The 20663-nt window shown below is 44.6% G+C and overlaps 1 protein-coding gene across 3 annotated transcripts in view; it reads right to left on the bottom strand.

Annotated features, from left to right (window-relative positions):
- Window positions 1–20663, bottom strand: part of LOC135913438 (probable cytochrome P450 12a4, mitochondrial) — a 91657-nt gene that overhangs the window by 9715 nt on the left and 61279 nt on the right. For 2 of the 3 annotated variants that reach the window (XM_065446011.1, XM_065446012.1), the window contains 4 exons: window positions 16489–16651; window positions 8713–8882; window positions 7227–7305; window positions 6287–6517 (listed from right to left, as the gene is read on the bottom strand). In XM_065446011.1, the coding sequence (XP_065302083.1) occupies window positions 6287–6517; window positions 7227–7305; window positions 8713–8882; window positions 16489–16651 (643 nt within the window). Of the gene's footprint in view, window positions 1–6286; window positions 6518–7226; window positions 7306–8712; window positions 8883–16488; window positions 16652–20663 lie in introns of those variants that run through there. The other variant, XM_065446013.1, reaches the window with a different exon arrangement.

The raw sequence follows: 20663 nt of genomic DNA, 5'->3' as shown, positions 1-20663 counted from the left end.
ATAGTGCAGTCAAAAAAAGTGCAACGATCAATATGACAATGATGGCAATGAGGATGATTATGCTGACGATTCTGGCATGCCGATGATGATAACCGCTAACAAAAGTTTGGAACACAATTCAAATTACAACTGACGTCGATGAAACAATGTTGCTCTATTGCGGCTCTAATAATTAGTTATGCGGTTCGCATCCGGGTGCACTGGCCAAAGGGCATTCGGAAGCGTAATTACGTGGCAGTTATTCCATTTCGCCAGTTTCGCGTAAAGAACCGAGTGAATAACCACGTCCGATGCAACTCGCTCAAACCTACTCAACACGGAGCACACGATAACAGATTTCGCATCTGAACTCAGGCCGCTCGTTAATCAAATCAACCGTTCGATTAATATTCATCTCGAATTAGTTAATTCGCGCATCAAGCTATCAACATGGTGGTTGAGTGGTGTCCACCAAACGCCATACGCCTCATAATCGTGTATTGTACCATATTGTTTTACAGTTCGGCTAGCGTTAGCAGGGATACTGTATTATCTTCGTGTATATATATATATATATATATACCAGAAAAAAGCAGTTCTGGGTCCGGGTAAATATTCACAGTGAAGTAGACGCACGTATGAAGCGGATTATTGACGTTTCGGCCGGACCCCGGCCGAAACGTCAATAATCCGCTTCATACGCGCATCTACTTCACTGTGAATGTATATATATATATATATATATATATATATATATATATATATATATATATATATATATATATATATATATATATATATATACGTGTGTGTGCGTGTGTGTGTGTCGAGATACTGACAGGCCCGGCAGCACCAGCTACAGTGACAGCAAACTTATAGACAGGATTTAAAGGAGTCAATCGCAGGAACACGACCAAGATAAATCATGTCCCACCAGCGTTCAACATCGAACCAGCGTCCAACACACACCATGTGCATGACATCATCAAGCCGGCACGGCTGCTCCTTGAACATCAAGGCGCTCATGACCCGCCTCCGGTGAGCATGGTGGAACCCAGCGAAGGTGAGAGCAGGAGACCTCGTCTTGATGAAACACCCAATCAGTAAAACGACTGTACTTGAAACTATGACTAAAGAGATTATGAAGCCATTGCGAGTAAGGAAAAACCTTTAAAATTCGTGACCTACAAAAAGAAAAGAAGTGAAGGAATCCCGGTGGTGTTCCGACCATCAGAAGAAAGATACAATTTTTGGCAAGCGAATCCAAATCATGCGGCATCAGAAATTGTCTCGGGGCAAAGGAAAAAGTTCAAAAGTTTCGAGTAAACGCGGACGTCAGTTTTCTGAGAACTTTGGTCCAGTCTTGAGCTGTTATAACTGTCAGAGGTTTGGACACCTGAGAAAAAGCTGTCGTCGGACACGGCTATGTAAAATCTGCTCCAAGAACCATGAGCATGCTGAGTGCAAGTCTATGCGACAGCCTAAATGTGCATATAGAGTGGGTAGTCATACGGCTTCTTTCTCAGGATGTCCACAGAACAAGGCCGCATCCATGTTATGCAAACATGAATTAATCCATGTTAAGCAACCACGACAAAAGAAACCCCTTCAGTATTTTCATGCAGTGAGCCCCTCAAAGAATCGCCAGTTTACAGCAGCTCAACAAAAATCTAAACAACCATCGTATTCGTCGGCATCAAAGCAGGAAGCAACGCTAGGGTCCCAGAGATACTGGAATCTTAATTCTGCTACGGCCACTGAAGGCCACATATCACAACAATATCAGCGACGTGACCTAGGACAACCTCAGCAATCTTCTCTGAACAGCCCTCAACGGTCACCGCAGACGGCGACCCAAAAAACGGCATTCCAGGATAACACCGCGCCGCTCAGTGTTGGGCAGATGATTCTACCTATGCTGTTTGCTGCACTTAGAGCAGTTGTCACAGCTCTACCTCAGGCGAACAAGCTTCCAGAAGTAAAGACACTGTTGTCTGTGGAGCCATTAATGAGTCAGCTGTCCACATCAGTGCTACCGGATGGCAATCCTGAATAGTCTTTCCGAAGATGTTGCAATATTTCAGTGGAACGTTAATAGCCGTCGATCCAAATCTGCTGATTTTCGCATATACAGCTTCCTCTACTGTGCATACAAGAGGCTGGAGTTCGGGATGATTTACGTCTTGCGAATTACATAATATATAAATTCTCTTGTCCAGATGGAAACACTAGAACAATGCTCTGCGTTCGAAAAGGTTTGTCCCCTCACCTCATTCAGTCAAGTCGTTCAGATTTCGCTGAATATGTAGCTGAAAAGTATATCTCGCTAAAGTATGTGTAACAGTCGAAAGCATATACCTGCAAGCATCGAGATGTATTACGATTAATAATTTGGAAAATATTTTTAGCTTCTCCGGATCAAACATTATAAGTGGGGAGTTTCGCGTGCACCACGTAACATGGGGGAATAATTACTGAGATGCCCTTGGGAATATGCAACCTGTCAGTATTGAATGATGGATCCGTCACATATCATATAGAATCCGTCACAGGATCCGTCACAGAATCAGAAATTCGCAGCAAATCTGCTCATTCATACGGAGACCAAGAATTTAGGGAAAAAAAAATTACCGACGATTACGTTACTTCCTAATGCGAAATTTGAGCGCAGCAAATAAGCTGTTTCACCTTTTCGATAGATTGAGGCAAAGAAATCGAGAAACACATGTATGCGCTATCACAGAATTTTTTTTTTATTTTTCACACGTATTCCTTTAACAAAGACTCCATTAACAGTTCTTGACAGTCATGAAGGAAGCTTTGTGGTCGGAGAAATAGACTGATATATGTTCGACTTGGTACACCAATGCTTGATTCTCAAAGACGAGATCTATACAAGTGCCTCGCGAGGTTGTCACAGCCGTGGGACGCGTTACGAGCGAGAGGAACGGGATGTTCTCCCGCATAAGTGTTAGGAAATTGCTGTTTGTCTTTATGTCAACATTAAAGTCCCCCACTACTAACATCGGTGTGGATCGATGGACGGTTAATGCGAGTTGCAGGAAGTGCACGACGTCTTTCGTGAGTGCGGTAGCGGACTCACGAAAGCGGTATCAGTCGGTCGCTGCTAGCGCTGGGGGGATGAAAGGGGGGCGGAGCTGGTTATGAGGCCGACGACAACGCGAAACCCAGGAACGGACGCCAAAGAGCCATTTGTGTAGCCAGCCCTCCTCCACAGTCTCTCCTCCTCCCTTCCATCATCCTCCCTCGCCCGGAGAGCCGACAGCGCGCATGCGCGGCGGCGGAGCAGCGGCGCATGCGCGGCGGCGGAGCAGCGGCGCATGCGCGGCGGCGGAGCGCGGCGGCGGAGGCGAGCTGGTTACGAGGCCGACGCCGTCGACGACGACGCCGACGACGACGACGCCGACGACGACGCGAAACCCAGGAACGGACGCCAAAGAGCTGCGCTCTAAAACTGCCGTGAATTTGGCGATACGTTGTCTCTCCTAACACCAGTTCCACGACTACGGATGACTATTCGGGCGTTAAGCGGCCCCTTTGTTCAAACAGAACCATTTCGTGCTCCCGAAATAGCCAATACTTCAGAATTAGTGATTGGTGGGGAACTCTGTAAAGTTATAACTAGAACAAGCGCATCTATTACTAGTACTGAGTTTGAATGACCGGTTTAAGTGGCAACACAAAAAGTTCTTGCGAGTTTTCAGTCACAACATGTGCAATTAGACTACGAATTCTCTATGATGGAGCCAAATGTGCGCTTCCGTCTTGTAAGACAAAGACTGCTGCAGGTGCAGATTTCATTAAATACAGTAGATTAAACATGGGAACTAATAGTCGATTGCCACTTTTGATTTTACCCAAAAGCCTATCCCTGACTCTTCAAAAACGGCACGTGTGATGCCTATATTGAAGCCTCGCAAAGCACCTCTTTCTCTTTAATCTTTTCGTCGTGTGAGTCTGACGAGCTGTTTGCGCTCATGGAGGACATGGACATGGAGAAAATGATGGACATGGAGAAAATGATGGACACGAGGCCACAATGATGGTGTGAGCAAACACAAACACTTCACGATCACATGACAGCATTTCGAAGGCGGCGATGCACCATGGATGCATTTCTGGATATCGTTACCAATGTTGAATACGAACGAGCTAGGCGAAATGTCACAATTGCGGTTTTTTCAGACATTAAAGGAGCCTTCAACACCCTCTGTGATGCTCATATAATGTGTGGCCTGCTAGAACTGAGAATCTCTGGAAGGACGTAGCTACGGTGGATATCCAACTTCTTGAATGGCAGGTCAATGTTTATTGAAACAAGCGAAGGAAAAAGTTCATCTCATAATATTATTCGAGGAGTCCCACTAGGCAGTGTCTTTAGTCTGTTTCTTTGAATTGTGCGATGGCGGATTTATCGCGGAGGTTCGCATCTGCACTACAGTATATGTGCGGATGATGTTTGTTTTTGGGCCTCTGGTTCAAGTACCAGACTTGATAAATCAACTATGCAGGAAGGCCCAAAGATTGTGCACAAATTCTTAAAGGAAATTGAATAGAACTGTCGTACGGTAAAACTGCTGTGTTGCCTTTCACCAGAGGATTTTCAGCTGTGCCTTGATGGAGAACCTTTAGACCTAGCGAAACAGCACAAATTTCTGGGGGTCATGCTAGACCGGTAACTTTGTTGGAATTCTCATAATGAAGCCCTCGATGTACAACAAACTCATTAACAGATGTCCTTCGCCGCGTAGCAGGCATGACAAGGGGCGGGTTGGTTTGATCCTTACTAAATCTGCATAATGCACTTATAAGGCAAACGATAACGTATTCGCCACCTCTTCTGCATGCGATCTCCTGCTCATCTAAAGACAGACTCCAACAATAAATAGCTAGGAGCTTAGAGTATGCTTCGGCGTTCCTCGGGCAACCTCAAGTTCCTTAGTAAGTGCAGAGGCACGTCATCCTCCACTTCCTATTAGCAGGATGGTTTAAACCTGTCGGCACTACTTTCGCATTTCAGTGCAGCACAAAAGGCACCCAGTAGCAAGGGCACTAATTGAAAGAGACAGGGCGAACATCAATTTCCTGATTCAGGTGCACAAAGATCTACGACATCACAGATTTTCTTTCTCAGATATCTCTTATCCTCCACGGCAACTTGTACTTCCGAAAATTGAACTTTCGTTTCAGGGAATTATTCGCAAACCAGATATGTTTATGCTAGAAGCACAACTGACGTTATACCAAATATACTTTCGATACCTTGGCTATATTCAAGCGTATACAGATGTTTCTTGCCAAAGAAATTCTTCTACAGCTTCCTTTGTCACTCCAGAATGGAACCACATGCAAACGTTTAAACCATCTCACACAACATCAACAACAGCAGGGCTTTTTGAAATATTGTCTTTGTTACACTACGTAACTTCAATGCAAAAAGGGGAACAATGGGCCATCCTTTGTGACTCGCAGACAACTTTGTCTTCATTTCATGGTGACATCAGAAATTCGCAAAATGTGGCATTAGTTAACGGGATATTAAAGGAACTCACAAAAGCAAGTGAAGCATGTTCATGAAGCATTAAAAGTATGTTCCAATGAAAACCTGTCCACTGCAATATCCCTGGGAATGTTTCAGCTGTTAAGACAGCTGGACGAGTGCAGGTTAATAACGCCACACATGGCATCCCTCCAGCACAAGCCGAATTGCACCGCATACATAGATATCAATCAGTAATTGCAAAGTGACCTAGTTTGATCAGAACTCAAAATCTTCAGTTTTATTTCATATTGACCCACCACTTTATTTGGAAATTCCGTCCACATTAAATACAACCATAGCCCATGAAACCTTTATTCGCCGTCCGCGGCTTGGTGCGGCGTACATAAAGACACTTTCTAAATAAAATTTCAAGAGCTGATAGTGCTGCATCCACTTGCCACGCTGATGATGATGTACAGCATCTTCTGCTTGTGTTTTTATGATTTGAAGTTGTCTTTCAGTAATAATGTGACGGTGATCTAACGTTACCGAAATTTGTGTTGTTATAATTTTGTTAATTTTATTACGATTTATTATTTGTTTTAAATCCCCATCTGAAAATGAGTGGCCGGCGCCAATCAAATGCGACATCTCCTAAATACCATATAACGAAAACAAGCTGTAAATACCACCATTCCATATAATTTAATCATCCGCTTCAAAAACGTATTGCTTCACATTTATTCCAATATGCGCGTTGCATCAGAATGTTTTCCCATAATTTCTTTGCCCTGTCGAACGTACCTTGGCCAGAAAAATGCACAACTCCATTTCAGCGACTCTTCTGCCAATGCACATTCTTGGTCCAATGCTGAATGGGAGAGAGGCGAATGGGTGCAGGTTCCATGTATCGTCATTCTTATTGGATGAATGTTCATCGCTCGATCGCAGCCACCTTTCGGGTATAAATTCCGAAGCCCTAGTGAAGTTCTCCTCTAGTCTTCCAGCTACGAAATGCTCTGTTCGTAACACAGTCTGAAAAAGTTGTACATACAATATTGCAGCCCTCATCGCTTTAATATCCATTTAGAGCTGTAACAATAGCGATAAGAAGTCGTTGCTCGAACAGAATGACCCAAGTACACAAGAGGAGCAGGCAAAAAAATTGAGTACCCGTCGCGGTTATGTTTGTAATGTAAATGGTTTACGTTTTACTCTGTTACTTGTCCTCCTTATGCAGATCCCGTCAACTTAATCAAATGGCAAGAAATGTCAACAGGCGTTTCAAACGTGGACATAACATGGATATTATTATTTACTACTGAAACAGAGAAGCTTCATTGTGCTTCTGCACTCGTTTTTTCTTCTTTTTATTTACACAGACCTTATTATCAACGACTTACTTGCCGATAGCGGGAGGACTAGGGTCCCCATTTTGTGCTAATATGTCTAACCCTTTTTAATGGGTTCCTTCACTTTTGGTGAACGTCTCCCAATTATTCCCTCGAAACTCTATAAGACTGACACTGAATTGTTTGCCTTAGCTTTAGCGGTGAGCTCCAGCAACAGCCACTTCACAAACGCCACAGATAATTCAACCAGCAAGATTGAGGTCACATGCTGTCACACCGGCGTGTCGCACAGCATTTCCCGTGTACCTTGAACTTGGCCACCTAAGAACCTAAACATCCTATGTATAATATGACTGTCAACGCTACTACGTAAATGAGGTTTTTACACTTACATTAGCCGGTATGCAATAACCTGACATTACGACGTCGTGGTTTATTTTCCTGTTCACTCCTGGTATGATGGGGTGAAATCTATACCACAAAAAAGAAACGGTGAATAGACAATACACGCAATTCTTATGATGCATGTAAAAATTATAGGAACATTTAAAGCTTTTCGTTTTGATAGCATTAGTGCCACTTAGCCAGCTCCAGCAACGCTCTTTCGAAAACGAAAACATCCTACTTTAAAGTTATGCGGTTGTTAGACCGTTGTGTAAGTCCGCTAGGTCAGCTTGAAGAAGCCTACCATGTCTTTTATTAAGGCTTCCAGCAAAGCTTAGTTCGCAGAGGGGTGGGAGGGTTCTCGTTAGTGGATATTCTGTGAGTGCAAAGACAGTCTTGAACGACGCAATTCGAAGATGTGGTATCACAAACAGCTTGTAGTACAGGATTACTGCAATTCACGGTGTAATTCAATTTTGCAATACTTCTAAAAGCTAGAACTCAAGGCTACAATTCCGGGTGTGAAAAGGCCGTGGAAGAGGACCTGCAGTAGCTGCCACAGTAAAAGGTGTAGCAAAATATTCTATTAAAAATAAGCACGGCATATATTGCGCTGCAAAATTACAAGTGGCTGGGGGAAGCGTTTCAAGAGTGCTGCTGTCGCACATCCCTAATTTTTATCGTCATCTTTGCAACCGCTTCCGGGCCTCCTTTGAGATCTCTGTTGTCCTTTCCTATTTTAATGGCACCATCACCGTCTTCCTTATCGACCACAACCTTTCGCCCACTCTTTAAAAGGCTCATGGCCCTGTAACGAGAGTGCAATGCCATTGCCCCGTGAGGGCGTTGCACCTGCGTCATACGGCAACGGTTTCAAGACAGGTCGACTTCACGTCCCGAATAAAATACTGACAGCCGCGTTTCCTACTTTGACCTTGTCCTGCTTGTTTACATCTTTCTTGACGTTGGTTGTATTCTGGCTCGCGGGCTTGATTTGTCATACCATTGTGTTCTCACCTTTGCGCACCGGCGATCGAGTGATCTTTCAGCAGAAGGTCCTATTTTGCACCTGTTTATACTTTTACTGTGCGACAAGCTGTGTCAAATTTCTTCTGGCTTGTCTTTTACCTCCACGTTCTCTTAGACCCCCAGGCCCATTGAGGCAGACTAATATTGACCAAATGTGTACTTCTTCCCCGCGAAACGGTGGATGGGGTTAGATGACAATGGTTTCAGAAAAACAGCTAACTAAATAGGACAAGCTCCAGTAGAAGCAGTTGCTGGAGTTGCCTTTGACATAGACACAATATTGGCTCCGCGATGTCAGTTCTTATATTAAGCAATTCTCGGTACAAAATAAATAACACGAATGTGAAGAAACTATTGTATAATTAGTTGTTTCACTGCTGCTGCCAGTATTCTTTTATTACAAAATATGGGCATATTCACGCTGTCGCTGACGTGGAAAGCGTATTGAACAAAATTAACACCTACCGGAGTGCCTCTTTTATGCAGGCTTTGACGTAGTCTAAGTGATGAATAATGTCTCCAGAAAATGTCCCAGAATTGTCCTTCATTGCAGCGAGAACTTCCTGCCGTGCTTTCTCTTGGGCTGCTGGGTTCATAGCTAAGCAATATAACGTGTAGGTGGCAGCACCAGACGTCTGAAAGAAGAAATGGAAACACTTTGCGCTGTGTTAACATCAGTCAGTACAAATAAAATACGCAAATGATATAGCCCTGTTCGTAAACAGCTAATAGCCACAGAGGATGTCTCCCGTAAGCTATACAGGAAGCTGCAAACTTTTTTCTCTTCTGCGTATCTTTTTCTGATGCTGGAATGGAACATGCGATTCTACAATCCTTTGGCATGACAAACCGGCAGGAACATGTTCTCGTACAATAGTGAAGACTGCGCTTGCAGTACCTCTATTTGCACCTTTCTCTTGATAATGTATTAAGTCAAAATGAAAGTACGCCATTTTCCTGCTCCTCACGAATATATTAGGGGAAATGTGCTTGGGATAGTTCTCTCCAAAACGTTCTTACGCACGCTGACTGTAGCTGACTGATTGCGCTGACTGATTGCGTTTAGCCCCCATCTAAATGCGGCTGCCGTTGCCGGAATTTGATCCCGCGACATCGTGTTTAGACGCGCAATGCCGTACCGTATAAGCTGCCACGGTGGGAACTGCCAAGTGTTCACGTGAAGTGTCAAGTGTTCATGAGTACACGGTGTTAACAGTGTTTCAGTGTAAACGTACTTGTGACAGATCGAGCTTGTTGCATTGAGGCATAATTCAAAATTTTTCTCCGTTATTGTCACAGGCGTCGACAACTTCAGGTTCCTCGAATTAGTAAAGGCAAGGCGCAGAAGACCAGGACTCGAGAAGAACACAAACGACAGGACAGGCGCCACTCCAACTAAGTTTATTTCCGCAACAAGCCTGCCTTATGTAGGTGAATCAAGCCGAATCACACGAAAGTTTTGAAGTAAAATACAGCAATCTATCGACCACTCAGGAATCATATCTGGCACAAAATATAAAATGAGGAAACATGAACCACACATTGAGCAGCACGGGGAGCTATTCATCGAGCATAGTCTTTTCGAAGTCAACGGGGAGAAAAAAACGAGACATAAAAAGTACCGTCTACACTTCACTATCAAACTATCCACAACATAACACACTTCAAACGCCTAAGGCTCAGTCAATGATAAAACCCGCACGACTATGGGAATAATGACCTACGAATAACAGAGAAAAAACATGAATAAAGCGTCTAAGTACGCGTGAGTCAAAACTAAAATCTCTAAAGTCACTCACCTAAAAAATTGATAACGCATGTGACCATGCGGAAAATGAACCATGAGACAAACAATGAAATAGACAGAACAGTTGAACGCTAAAGGGTCTAAAGAACAGTGCGTCAAAACTAAAAAGAAAAGAACGGAACAAACGTTTAAGAGCCACTAGAAAATCGTCAACAAAATAAAAACTAGCTAAATAAAAGGAAGACAGAAGGAAAAAACCTAAATGAAAGCACTAACATGAGGCCTAAATGAAACCTTCTAAAAAAGTAGTCTCCTTGTCACTAAGCACAATGGTCGGCCTGCTGACGCATTTGTTTCCCTCTTTCTTGGTGAAATAGGCTTCCGAAATCTCCCGCTCGAACGCTTCTTTTCCAAACTTCAAAAATTTAGTTTTGTCGAACTGAGGGCGGCAATTACTGCAGTCTCTGCAATGCCGTGCAAGAAAGCTCCTTTCAGACGGCTACAGCGCAGTTTCCTATTAATAAGGACGAATATCGCATTAAGAGAAAGAAAGCCAGGGATGTTTTGCTACGATCTACCCTTAACGAACTTGCTGCGCAGTAATCTTTGAAAATTCTGGGACTCAGATTTTCCGAAAGTATGTTTTTGCAATGCTTTTATCGTTAACAATGCATCCTCCAAAGTTCATAGACTAATCGCCACAGTTTTTAAGCGCACTTACGATGATTTTACAATAGGCAAACGCAAAATTCCTCCTTTCAGAGATGTGTCTGACGGATTTAAGGTGCCTTTGTCTCTGAGGAACCTGTTCTTAATATGATCCTGAACCTTTAGATGAATAAGAGTCCCTGCGCAGATAGGATTCCTTTTTTTTCCGTTGGTTATTCTATTTGGTGTTGTCGCTACCTAACACTTACATTCAAGAAATGACTATCGGCTAGTATAGTCCCTTGGTCATGGAAAACAGCAATAATTATTCGGTGACATAATTCTGGTGACAAACAGTGTCTGTAAAGCTACAGTCCGATCTGTCTAACATCCGACTGGTGCAAAATGTTGGAGCACATGCTACGCAGGCATATTTATGACTAACTTGCGAATAACAATATTTTATCTAACCTTTAGCACGGTTCTCACCCTGGTTACAGTATTGTTACTCAATTGACAGAAATTTTTTCGACACGTTTTAGTGCGCTTGATTCAGGTTACCAAATTCATTCCCTCATGATCGACCTCTCTAACCTTTTAATACAGCTACTCACTCCAAACTTTCATTCAAGCTTGACTCAATATTTAACAATATCCCTGTCGTTAACTGGATCGCTAGTTTTCTCACTGGCGGTTCACAAAGCGTTTCTTCCAGGAGGACTAATTCTGCTGCTGACGTAACGTCTGGTGTGGCGCATGTTTCCGTCCAGGGGCCAATGCTCTCCTTGCTGTTATTAATGATCTACCTTATAACATACCTGCCAATATACGTTCACAAGTGCACTACTGCGTGCTTTATCAAACTATAAACTCACCTAAAAATCATATTCATCTTAGCGATGATTTTGATAATTTCTGCCAATCGTGCAAAAACTGGAAAATGACTATATATTTTAAGAAAATCTAGTACGTATCATTTTGCAGGCGTTTGTTTCCATCCAAATTTTCTTATGTATATAACGGTTGCGCATTTGAAAAGCTCTCAGAATATGAATATCTGGATCTTCACTAATACCATGTCATGATCTCATCATGAAAATATATTTGCAACACAGCACTTAAAGGGACCCTGAACCACCTTTCGGGCTTGGTGAAATAACACAGTCTGCAGGGTAGCATACGCTGCTGTGCACACCTCAGCCAAATTTTGCTGTCGTAGGCAATGCGTGGAGCTCGCAAGTGGATCGCGAAGTCGCCTTTCTCTCAAATGCTTTCTTTTCAATAGAAGAGTCTCCCCTCACTATATTTTAGAGGCACTATTTCGTCATTTCCTTAGACCGTGGCAACTGGCCGACAGCTGACATCAAGCTGTAGTCTGCTACACGGCGTAGGTACAGGGGCCGCCGCGGCGTGCCGCCACGAGTCCACTGGTTAAGCACACTACGGATCGCTGAGTACAAACGCGTTTGGCTTATGTTTAGCGCGTCGTTAGCACAAAATGCGGTAGTCCTGGCGCCTACGTTAACATCCAAATTGAAATTTGAACTGCGCGCCACGGTGACATCTAGAAGGCGGAGCGTTGTGGGCACGCCCCACTGCGTCATAGCATTCGCAGTTCAAGGTATTGAAGGAGGAACGGGAGCAAAGCGGATGCCGTGTTAGATTGCCAATAACTCCGCTAATGCTGAACACGTTGAAGTACCTTTTGCAGCAAGGTATTTCTGAAAAAGCCTATTTTCACTTCATATACCTTTCTCCACTTCGATAAAAAGTAGTTCAGGACCACTTTTTAAGGGAGCCACAAAAAAAGTTATCCAGCCACTTCTGGAGTATGCCTTTCTGGTATGGAATCAACATAAGCCCTGCAGTGGTCTTAAAATAGTATGATGATGCTAATAATAGTAAGAAATAACACACCATGAAGTTGGAAAGGGTACAGAAAGAACTATCACGTTCAGCCACCGTTCATACGATACCAATTTTCCCCGTCTTCCAAACGACTCGGCATCCGTCGCAACATTGAATCGCTAAAGCTCTTCCACTTATTATTTAATTCATCGCACATGTGTTCCCTTGGTATATACATTAAATTTTCGGTATCTTTCTCATCTAGCCGTTATCTTAATATAGTACCATCTCGGCCACGAACTGAAATGTTACTATATAGTTCTTTTCCCTTTAACAATTCAGTTATGTAACTCCCTACCTGGTACCATTTGTTCTCTTTCATTCGACGATTTCCAATTTTGTTTTCTTAGTATTTTTATTCTCCTGCAAATTATAATTTCACTTTTTGCATGCTCTACAACTGTATGATTTCTCACTCCTGCCTTAGCCCTAACAGGGCTGCAGTATGTAAAAATTAAAATAAATAAATAAATTTAAATATACACTAATATAACGATTATCGATGTCTTAACTTCGCTAAAACGCATTTTTCTGCAGCTACAAGGCAATACACTTTTCTCGTGTCATGCCGGGGTGCAAGACAAGGAATGATTTCACGTCAAAAACAAAATCTCAGTAAGCTTCAACTACGAAACATTCTCTCTGGAAAACGCGCGCAACCTCCTTGCAGAGCGTTTCTTGCTCTTGGATGGACCAAAATGTTTCTATTTTTGTGAAACACCGTTTCCACATTAAATATGGTAAACATCGAGTCTTTAATGAATTTGTCTTCGCTGTAGAATTTATTAGCATTCTGCTTATTTCAGGTACTGCATCAATTGCCTGAGAAAGGTGTTGGTTCCATGTTCAAGCCTCGAATGAGAGCCCGTTTTTGTCCCACTGTGAAGACCTTTCTTGAGGCAAGGTTTACGCATTTATTTTGTAGCCTTGATGGGGAAGTACACATCTCTTTGAATAATACATATTGTGTTCTTTCGCAGAATATTTTGTGCAACCTACAATGGCGTGGCGCAATCGACTGTAGAGAACTGCTGCAACTACTTGTAAAACCATCTCTGGAAACACCAGTCTCCACACTTGGTCGCACTATTGGCTCTATTTTTAAAAAGCAATTCAAAGTGTTCACTGAATTGGTCCTTCGAAGACAGGAACTGGTTCACGCGTGGTACCATTTTTTTGAGACGTCAGTAAATGTTCACTCAACCACGGGTTAGGCACCGAGCTTTTCTTTTGTGAACAGTGTCGTCCATAGTCAACCATCGGTTCTAGAGACTAAACGAGGGGCGTCAGGATATTGAAGAAGTCCATATACAACTTTCTGCTTCTACTCAGGCGGCGGGTGCGTATGACACAGATCAGCGCGGTTGCGCGGGCCATGCCTCGAAAGCAATCTGCGACGGGTACCGAGTCTAGCTTCTCCAAGGGCTGATAGCTTCGTGTGCGCCCGTTCTCGCCGCTCGCGTTCAAGCGAGAGGCCAAGAACGGATCGATTCGATTGCTGCTGCTGCAGCTCTTCCTCACGCCAGCGTTCTGATCGCAAATTTCCGCGGTCATCAAGTCAGTTGCGTTTGCACGCGTGACACCATGATTGTTTACTTAGTTATTAAGAGCTAGTATCCTTACTTCGTATAGTTATGCAATATTTTCCTACCGCTGCCACAACCGATGCTTCGCATTTCAGAGAACACTGTGGCTTGCTTTTAATGGGCAGCCTTCTTTACGAGCTCACCCTATTTTTCCGTTAAGGGTATATTGTATCTGGCCTTTTTCATGACACAGGGCAACGCTAGACACGCGTGGCTGACGTCAACATGCCCGATATGTACTCCCTCACATCCTAATTTGCATTAAATACTCATACACAAGTATCTCTTTCGTCAGTCGGCTGAAATGAGCACATTTATATCAGCGTACATATTGATTCACGTGGGTCGAAATAAAAGAGCCATAATTATAATAGTGCCAGGGGCCACATCAGGTGTGGCGCCTCTCTGCGCTCGCTCATTGGATATGTGCCTATGCATATATACATCATCTTGACACTCTAATACAGCAATGCTGCATAATCGCTTTTGAAGCTGCTTTTGTTGGCTACTGCTAAGTTTGGAATGCAAAATGCAATTTTTTTTATTTAAACACCACGGTTACGTGTCAAAAGCAGCATCGCCATTTATGTACATGGAGGAAGTAACCATCTCCTCTTGGTTGCTAGGGTAAAAACTTAATTTTGCTGCCTATAGATAGAGATGAAGATGAAAATTTGAGCAAGTCACTCGATACGTTGCTGCTGCGCCCTGATTTTCATGCAACATCCAAGAATTCTAAACACTCAAGGTTGCTTTCCGCCATCTGTGAAAACACAGAGATGTAGATCAACATAAGTTTTTTTTTCGAAAATAGATAACAGCAACAACAGTAGAGCGCCTCCGCATGGTTCCATGTGCACCAGTCTTTACATCCAAATGAATATTTTGAGTATTCTTTCGAGTGAACTAAAAACAAAGATTGAAAGTAATGGGCAATATATTGCCAGGTTGTCGTGACGATGAAGAATTCGAGCGTGACAGTACGGCGAGTCACGAAACAAACCTATGTTTGGGCAAACATGTGCCCAAGAAAAGAAATCATACTCGCCCAGGACGATAGAGACTAGCGTATGCGTCAAACTTATAAATCTGATAGGCGCTCGAAACGAGTAGTATATTTATTCAAGACACGTCAAAAACTCCAGCATATGCACTGGTACTCACATGTCTTCCATAATGTACATTAATCGCATCGCGCATATTATCTGATTGCTCAAGGTGAGAGCGGCCACATACACAGCAGATACAACCAGCGATAACATTTGAGGCGTTTTTGATACCAAAATACGCCTCCTGCGCTGAGCGATAAATGTTACCATTTGTTAGCCGGTGAAATGTGGCTACCGGAAAAAGATACACAAGTACGCATGTTGTACTATTGCTCTTATGAGTATACATACGCATTTATACTTAGGCAAACATGTACGAAAAGCAGCAAGGGTTTGCCGCAGGATACCCGTGCGATTCTTAATAAGCATTTTCGACCAAATTAGGAATGCTTCGCAATGCATATATGCAAACTGCAGTTCATTCTTCTGAATTTTTCCCTGACCCGATTTCACAATATTATAACCTCGCGGTTAGTATTGAAGGTTAGTAGTCCAATGGAAAAGTTTGTTTATTGCGAAATAAAATTTGTTATTGAGTGTTTATTTTTGGCTTTTCTTGCTTTCTTGTAATTACGTTATTAAGTTGGTGCAAGAAATATATACAGTGCTAAAAAGCGGGCACGTCCCGTGATACCGGGGCTTAGCGGAGAGACGAAAACTAGGAGTCGGATTCCTGATTGATAAGGATATAGCTGGTACCATACATGAATTCTATAGCATTAACTAGAGGGTGGCATGTATTGTTGTGAGACCTAATAAGATGTACTAGTTGAAGGTCTTACAAGGCTACGCCCCTACATACAGTCATGATGACCAAGAAGTCGAAAGCTTCTATGAAGACGTGGAATCGGCGATGGGTAAAGTCAAAAGAACATACACTATATAGATGGGCTACTTCAATGCCTAGGTAGGCAAGAAGCTGGCTGGAGACAAGTCAGTGGCGGAATATGGCATATGCACTGGGAATCGAAGGGGAGAGCTATTAATAGACTTTGCAGAACATAATAATATGTGGATGATGAATACCTTCTTCCGCAAGCGGGATAGCAGAAAGTGGACGTGGATGAGCCCGAATGGGGAAACTAGAAATGAAATAGACTTTATACTCTGCGCTAACCCTGGCATCATACAAGATGTGTACGTGCTCGACAAGGTGCGCTGCTGTAACCCTAGGATGGTAAGAACTCGTACTGCGGAGATCCGTAATGCAAAGAAGCGTAATGAAAAAAGAAAGAAATCCTACCGTATCAGTTCCGCCAACAAGAAAGTCGTGGAGAAAAGTAAAAATTTCCTTGAATTCCATTTTCTGCAGATTGTAGAGGTGCTGGAGGATGGTGCAATTCTGACTGTCGTCTTCCTTTGATTTCGCTTCCTCTGCAGCTTCCTTTATCGTGTGAAACAGGCGCCTACAAGAGAACATTGCAGAGAGAACAATTCAAGATAACAGACTAAATCCTGCAAATACTTCCGCATTATATTGGCCTGCGCAAGAAAGACGCAACACAGAAAATTTATATCTGTGGCTTAAGTGAATGCAGCGAACATAAAGTGGCAAAATGATGGAGACTCTCTGAAGGTAAACACTGGTGTTGTTGTATTTTATATTATTCTGTGCGACAAAGAAAAGATCATTCCAGACAACTTGGGCGTTCTCTAGCCGTGGGCTGCGGAGTAGTCATGCTTACTCAAGAATGATATCTTCCTGAGCCGCACATTCAAAGCCTACTGTGTTAAGTCATATCAATTCTGACTGATAGAACATCTATGAGAGAAGCTTATTTTTAATTATATTCTCCCTCGAAGACTCTACATTTTGTTCTAATGCAAACGCATAATATACCCTATAACACGAGAATCCGCAGGCGTCGATGTGACCGAAAAGGCCAAGATATAGTCCGGCGTTCTCGGCGCGCCAGGCCGCGGCAGGCGAAGTCGGATACGCTGCGCTAGCGACGCCAGGGGTGCAAGAAATTTGCTTCCTCTAGAGTTCAGCGTGCGCGCGCAGCTCGAGGCTGGCGCCATCTGTGCATCCGGGAGCGTAACTTCGCCGCGGCGAACAGCTGTTTACATGGCGCATGCGCGTCGTTCGGGTAGCGCGCGCGCTTCTCGTTCCGCGCGCTGTTTGTGCGCTAAAATGAAAACTATTGCGGGATGGCGTTAACTTGTCCTGACAGCCAGAAAAAAAAAACATAAGGTTTTACGTGCGAAAACCACTTTCTTTCTGACCTGGGCTTCTTTAACGTGTACCTAAATCTAAGCACATGGGTGTTTTTCGCATTTCGCCCCCATCGAAATGCGGCCGCCGTGCCTGACAGCCAGAACATCGCACTCATATTGCTAGTACTTCGGCTACGTCAAAAACGGAAGCGGACCATGCATGTACATGCGAAAGCTATTCGACAAGCGCCCTCAACTCGGCGACTACCACCAGCTAGTACAGGAGCTGCGAAACGCAGCTTACCTGTGGCGAGACCACACTGCTTTCGTATAGCTTCCCACGCGTTGTTCTTGCGCTCTGTGTCGCGGTGGTCCATGCGTTTCTTATCGTATACACATGGAAGGTTGCAAATCGCTTCAAGCAGGCGTCCTCACTCGCGCTGTCATCCCACACGGATGTTCAAAAAACCACAGCCGCACTGTCAGTACGCGCACCGCAGGCCGCCATTCTGCCTTCTGCTCGCTGCCGCTGCAGCGCGCAGTGCATTCTGGTCTAGCGGCAGCCGCGTGAAATAGAACACGCTCTATGTCCGCGCCGGCGGCGTTGTGCTCGCCAAGCGCGCCTAAGCACGCCGGCTACGCCGGGACGCCGGACTGTAGAGTGCGCGCTTTTCACCGACGTCGCTTAAACGCGCCGCGCGTGGCCGCGCGCGCGCGTTACGCCGGACTATATCTTGCCCTAAAGAAGGTGCCCAGAATGACCGACGACGCAAAGAGCAAACCAAGTGAAAGAAATTCGCCAGACACAGTTAAGACTGCTTAAGTCTGGGAATGCGAAAGCATTACACTCCCTTTCGGGAAATGTTTTCTATTGATGTGCTCAACGTGAAATAACGTTCTTTCTGCTGATTCGCTGTATGTGTTTGCACATGCGCTGGCCACACAGCGGCTTATTTACACGCTCATGGCTTCGCGTCGACAGTTCATCGCAGTACACACAAAACTGACCGAATCCGAAGAGCAAGTGACGCGCAGGAGGCAAGGTGCTCATTTTATGCACTCATGACGCGGCCCCACCTCTTCCCCTTTGTCCGCGCCATACCGTGCCCAATGACGCGCGCAGCCCGATAGCTGCGACGTGACGTGTGCAATGATATACGAACCAGACAAAACCAGTCAGCCACAACCATGAAACCGCAGTGGCCTCGGGAACCGTGCTCGTCTCGCACCCCGGAGGCCAGGCCATTTTTACCACCGAGACTGAAATGTTAAAAAGCTTTCTATACAAAGCGATTAACTTAATTTGTTTACAGGAACCTCCCTGAGAAATTAAACGTCAACCCGAGCATTTTTCACGTGTTTTTACTCTTTCCCATGTTATCTATTTATTGTACTATGTAGAAGACGCGCCTCCGTCCAGCTGCATCGCCCCTGCTAGGCTCGTGCTGTTGTTTGCTGGTACCTTTTGAGGCGGTGCCTCACGCTGCTTTACCGTTCCTAGAACTCGTAGCGGCGTTGAAAAACACGGACAACAAGCTCTTATCAGTTGGTGGAAGTTGCTAGAATTCTCCCATCGCTTGCACGCTGGAGCTTCGAACCGGAACGCTTCCCAACATCATGACCTGCAACACAGATCCGCCGGCGGCTTCGTCCGAGTCCGTCGTCTGCAACGAGTTTCTCCGGCAACGTCATCCCAAGGTCTTCAGCGGTACAGATGACACCGACGTGGAGAACTAGCTATAGGTGAGTGTACATAGCAAGAGAGACGGTGCTGGGTGGTTGACCAACCTCATACTTTATCTTACAGGCACTGTCTATCTTTGCAACCATAACTACAAAAGCGAAATTCCCACATGTTCAACTTTCAAGACGTCATTCACTCAATTGTGTGGCCTGCCTGCTGTCAACAAACTACGCGCTGAAGAGCACGCGCGAGCCTGGGCACAGAAGACTGCTAAAGCTTTCAGGAGTTGCGTGGGAGAATTCATCGACGCTTGTAAAAGTGTCAACACCGCCACGCCCTAAGCTGATAAAATTCAGCACATTCTCCAAGGCAATAATTGCGGTGCATTGCAGATGCTCCTAGCGAGATATCCGCGCACCGTTTCTGAAATTGACACCCTATTTCAGTGCGACGATGAGCTGAAGAAGCAACGCACCCTGACTATGCAGCCTCAGTCGACCATCGACTGGCTGTAGAGGCTCGTTACCGTTTACGAATACTCTTCACTACTTCAGCAGATGAAAGACTTTGTGCGCGAGGAAGTTGCCCGTCGACTTTCCTTGGTTCCCTTCACGCAGGAGCCGTCCTCTCACCTGCTTTCAATGCTCCGCACTGTCATTGCCATAGAGCACTCTCTAGCTCTTCCCATCGCTCACCACAAGCCACCTAAAGCCGCGCCACTTACCTATGCGCAGGAAATGCAGCCTGTAGCCGCCCCTAATCCTTATTCGCAGGTACTGCGTAGGTCTCCGCATCCACTTTTCTCAATCATGCCAGTCTGCTCCACCCGCCGCTCCTATTACATCTTGGCCAGGCCGAGAGTCAGCAATTCTTGATGGACGCATGACCATCGTCTCATTTCTTACGCCTGTTACACTCGAGGACATGCCGCTCGCTATTGCCGTCGTTGTCTTCAAACTGCCAACGACGCTGCCCAACTTAGCGAGAAGCTTTTACGCCGCTATTTCTGACCCAACAAGATCATCCGAAGCATTGGCGCACTCGACTATGAGGTCGTACCAGACGCCATTTCGCTACCACAGCGGCGCCGCTCACGACCTGAAATAGTCCACGTTGTGCGACTTAAGCCGTTCTACCTGCGTTTGTGAACTTTGGAACTTCACGTAGCTGACCTTTCGAATTTCTATTTTTTTTGGACTGCGTTACTTTGGACTCTGTTTCATTTCGTTGTTTTGTTACTTTTGTTTAATAAGTTTCCTTTTGTGTACCACTCTCCTACGTGTGTAGCATTGGGAGGATGCTTTTTAAGGGGGGCGTAATGACACGTGTACTTGTCCATCTTTTGCGTGTGAGCACTTTTCACGTTCTAACAAATCTTATCGGTCAGTACGGGACGCGCCTGCGTGTATTGGAGGGTTCTGGAGTGCTGTCGAGGATGCCACAAACCTTGGCGGCGGATGTGGAACATCCTTTCTGCTGGAGGCGTCACGAGAACGTGATCTTATTGGACGAAGGCAACCTGTCAATAAATCCACACATGTTACCTGAAGGCATCAATGTTGCCGGATTCGAGACCC

Source organism: Dermacentor albipictus, unplaced genomic scaffold (assembly GCF_038994185.2).
Source record: "Dermacentor albipictus isolate Rhodes 1998 colony unplaced genomic scaffold, USDA_Dalb.pri_finalv2 scaffold_15, whole genome shotgun sequence".
NCBI classification, from domain to species: Eukaryota; Metazoa; Arthropoda; class Arachnida; order Ixodida; family Ixodidae; genus Dermacentor; species Dermacentor albipictus.
Note: the sequence above shows the minus strand (reverse complement) of the source record. Positions and strands in the feature narration are given on the sequence as shown.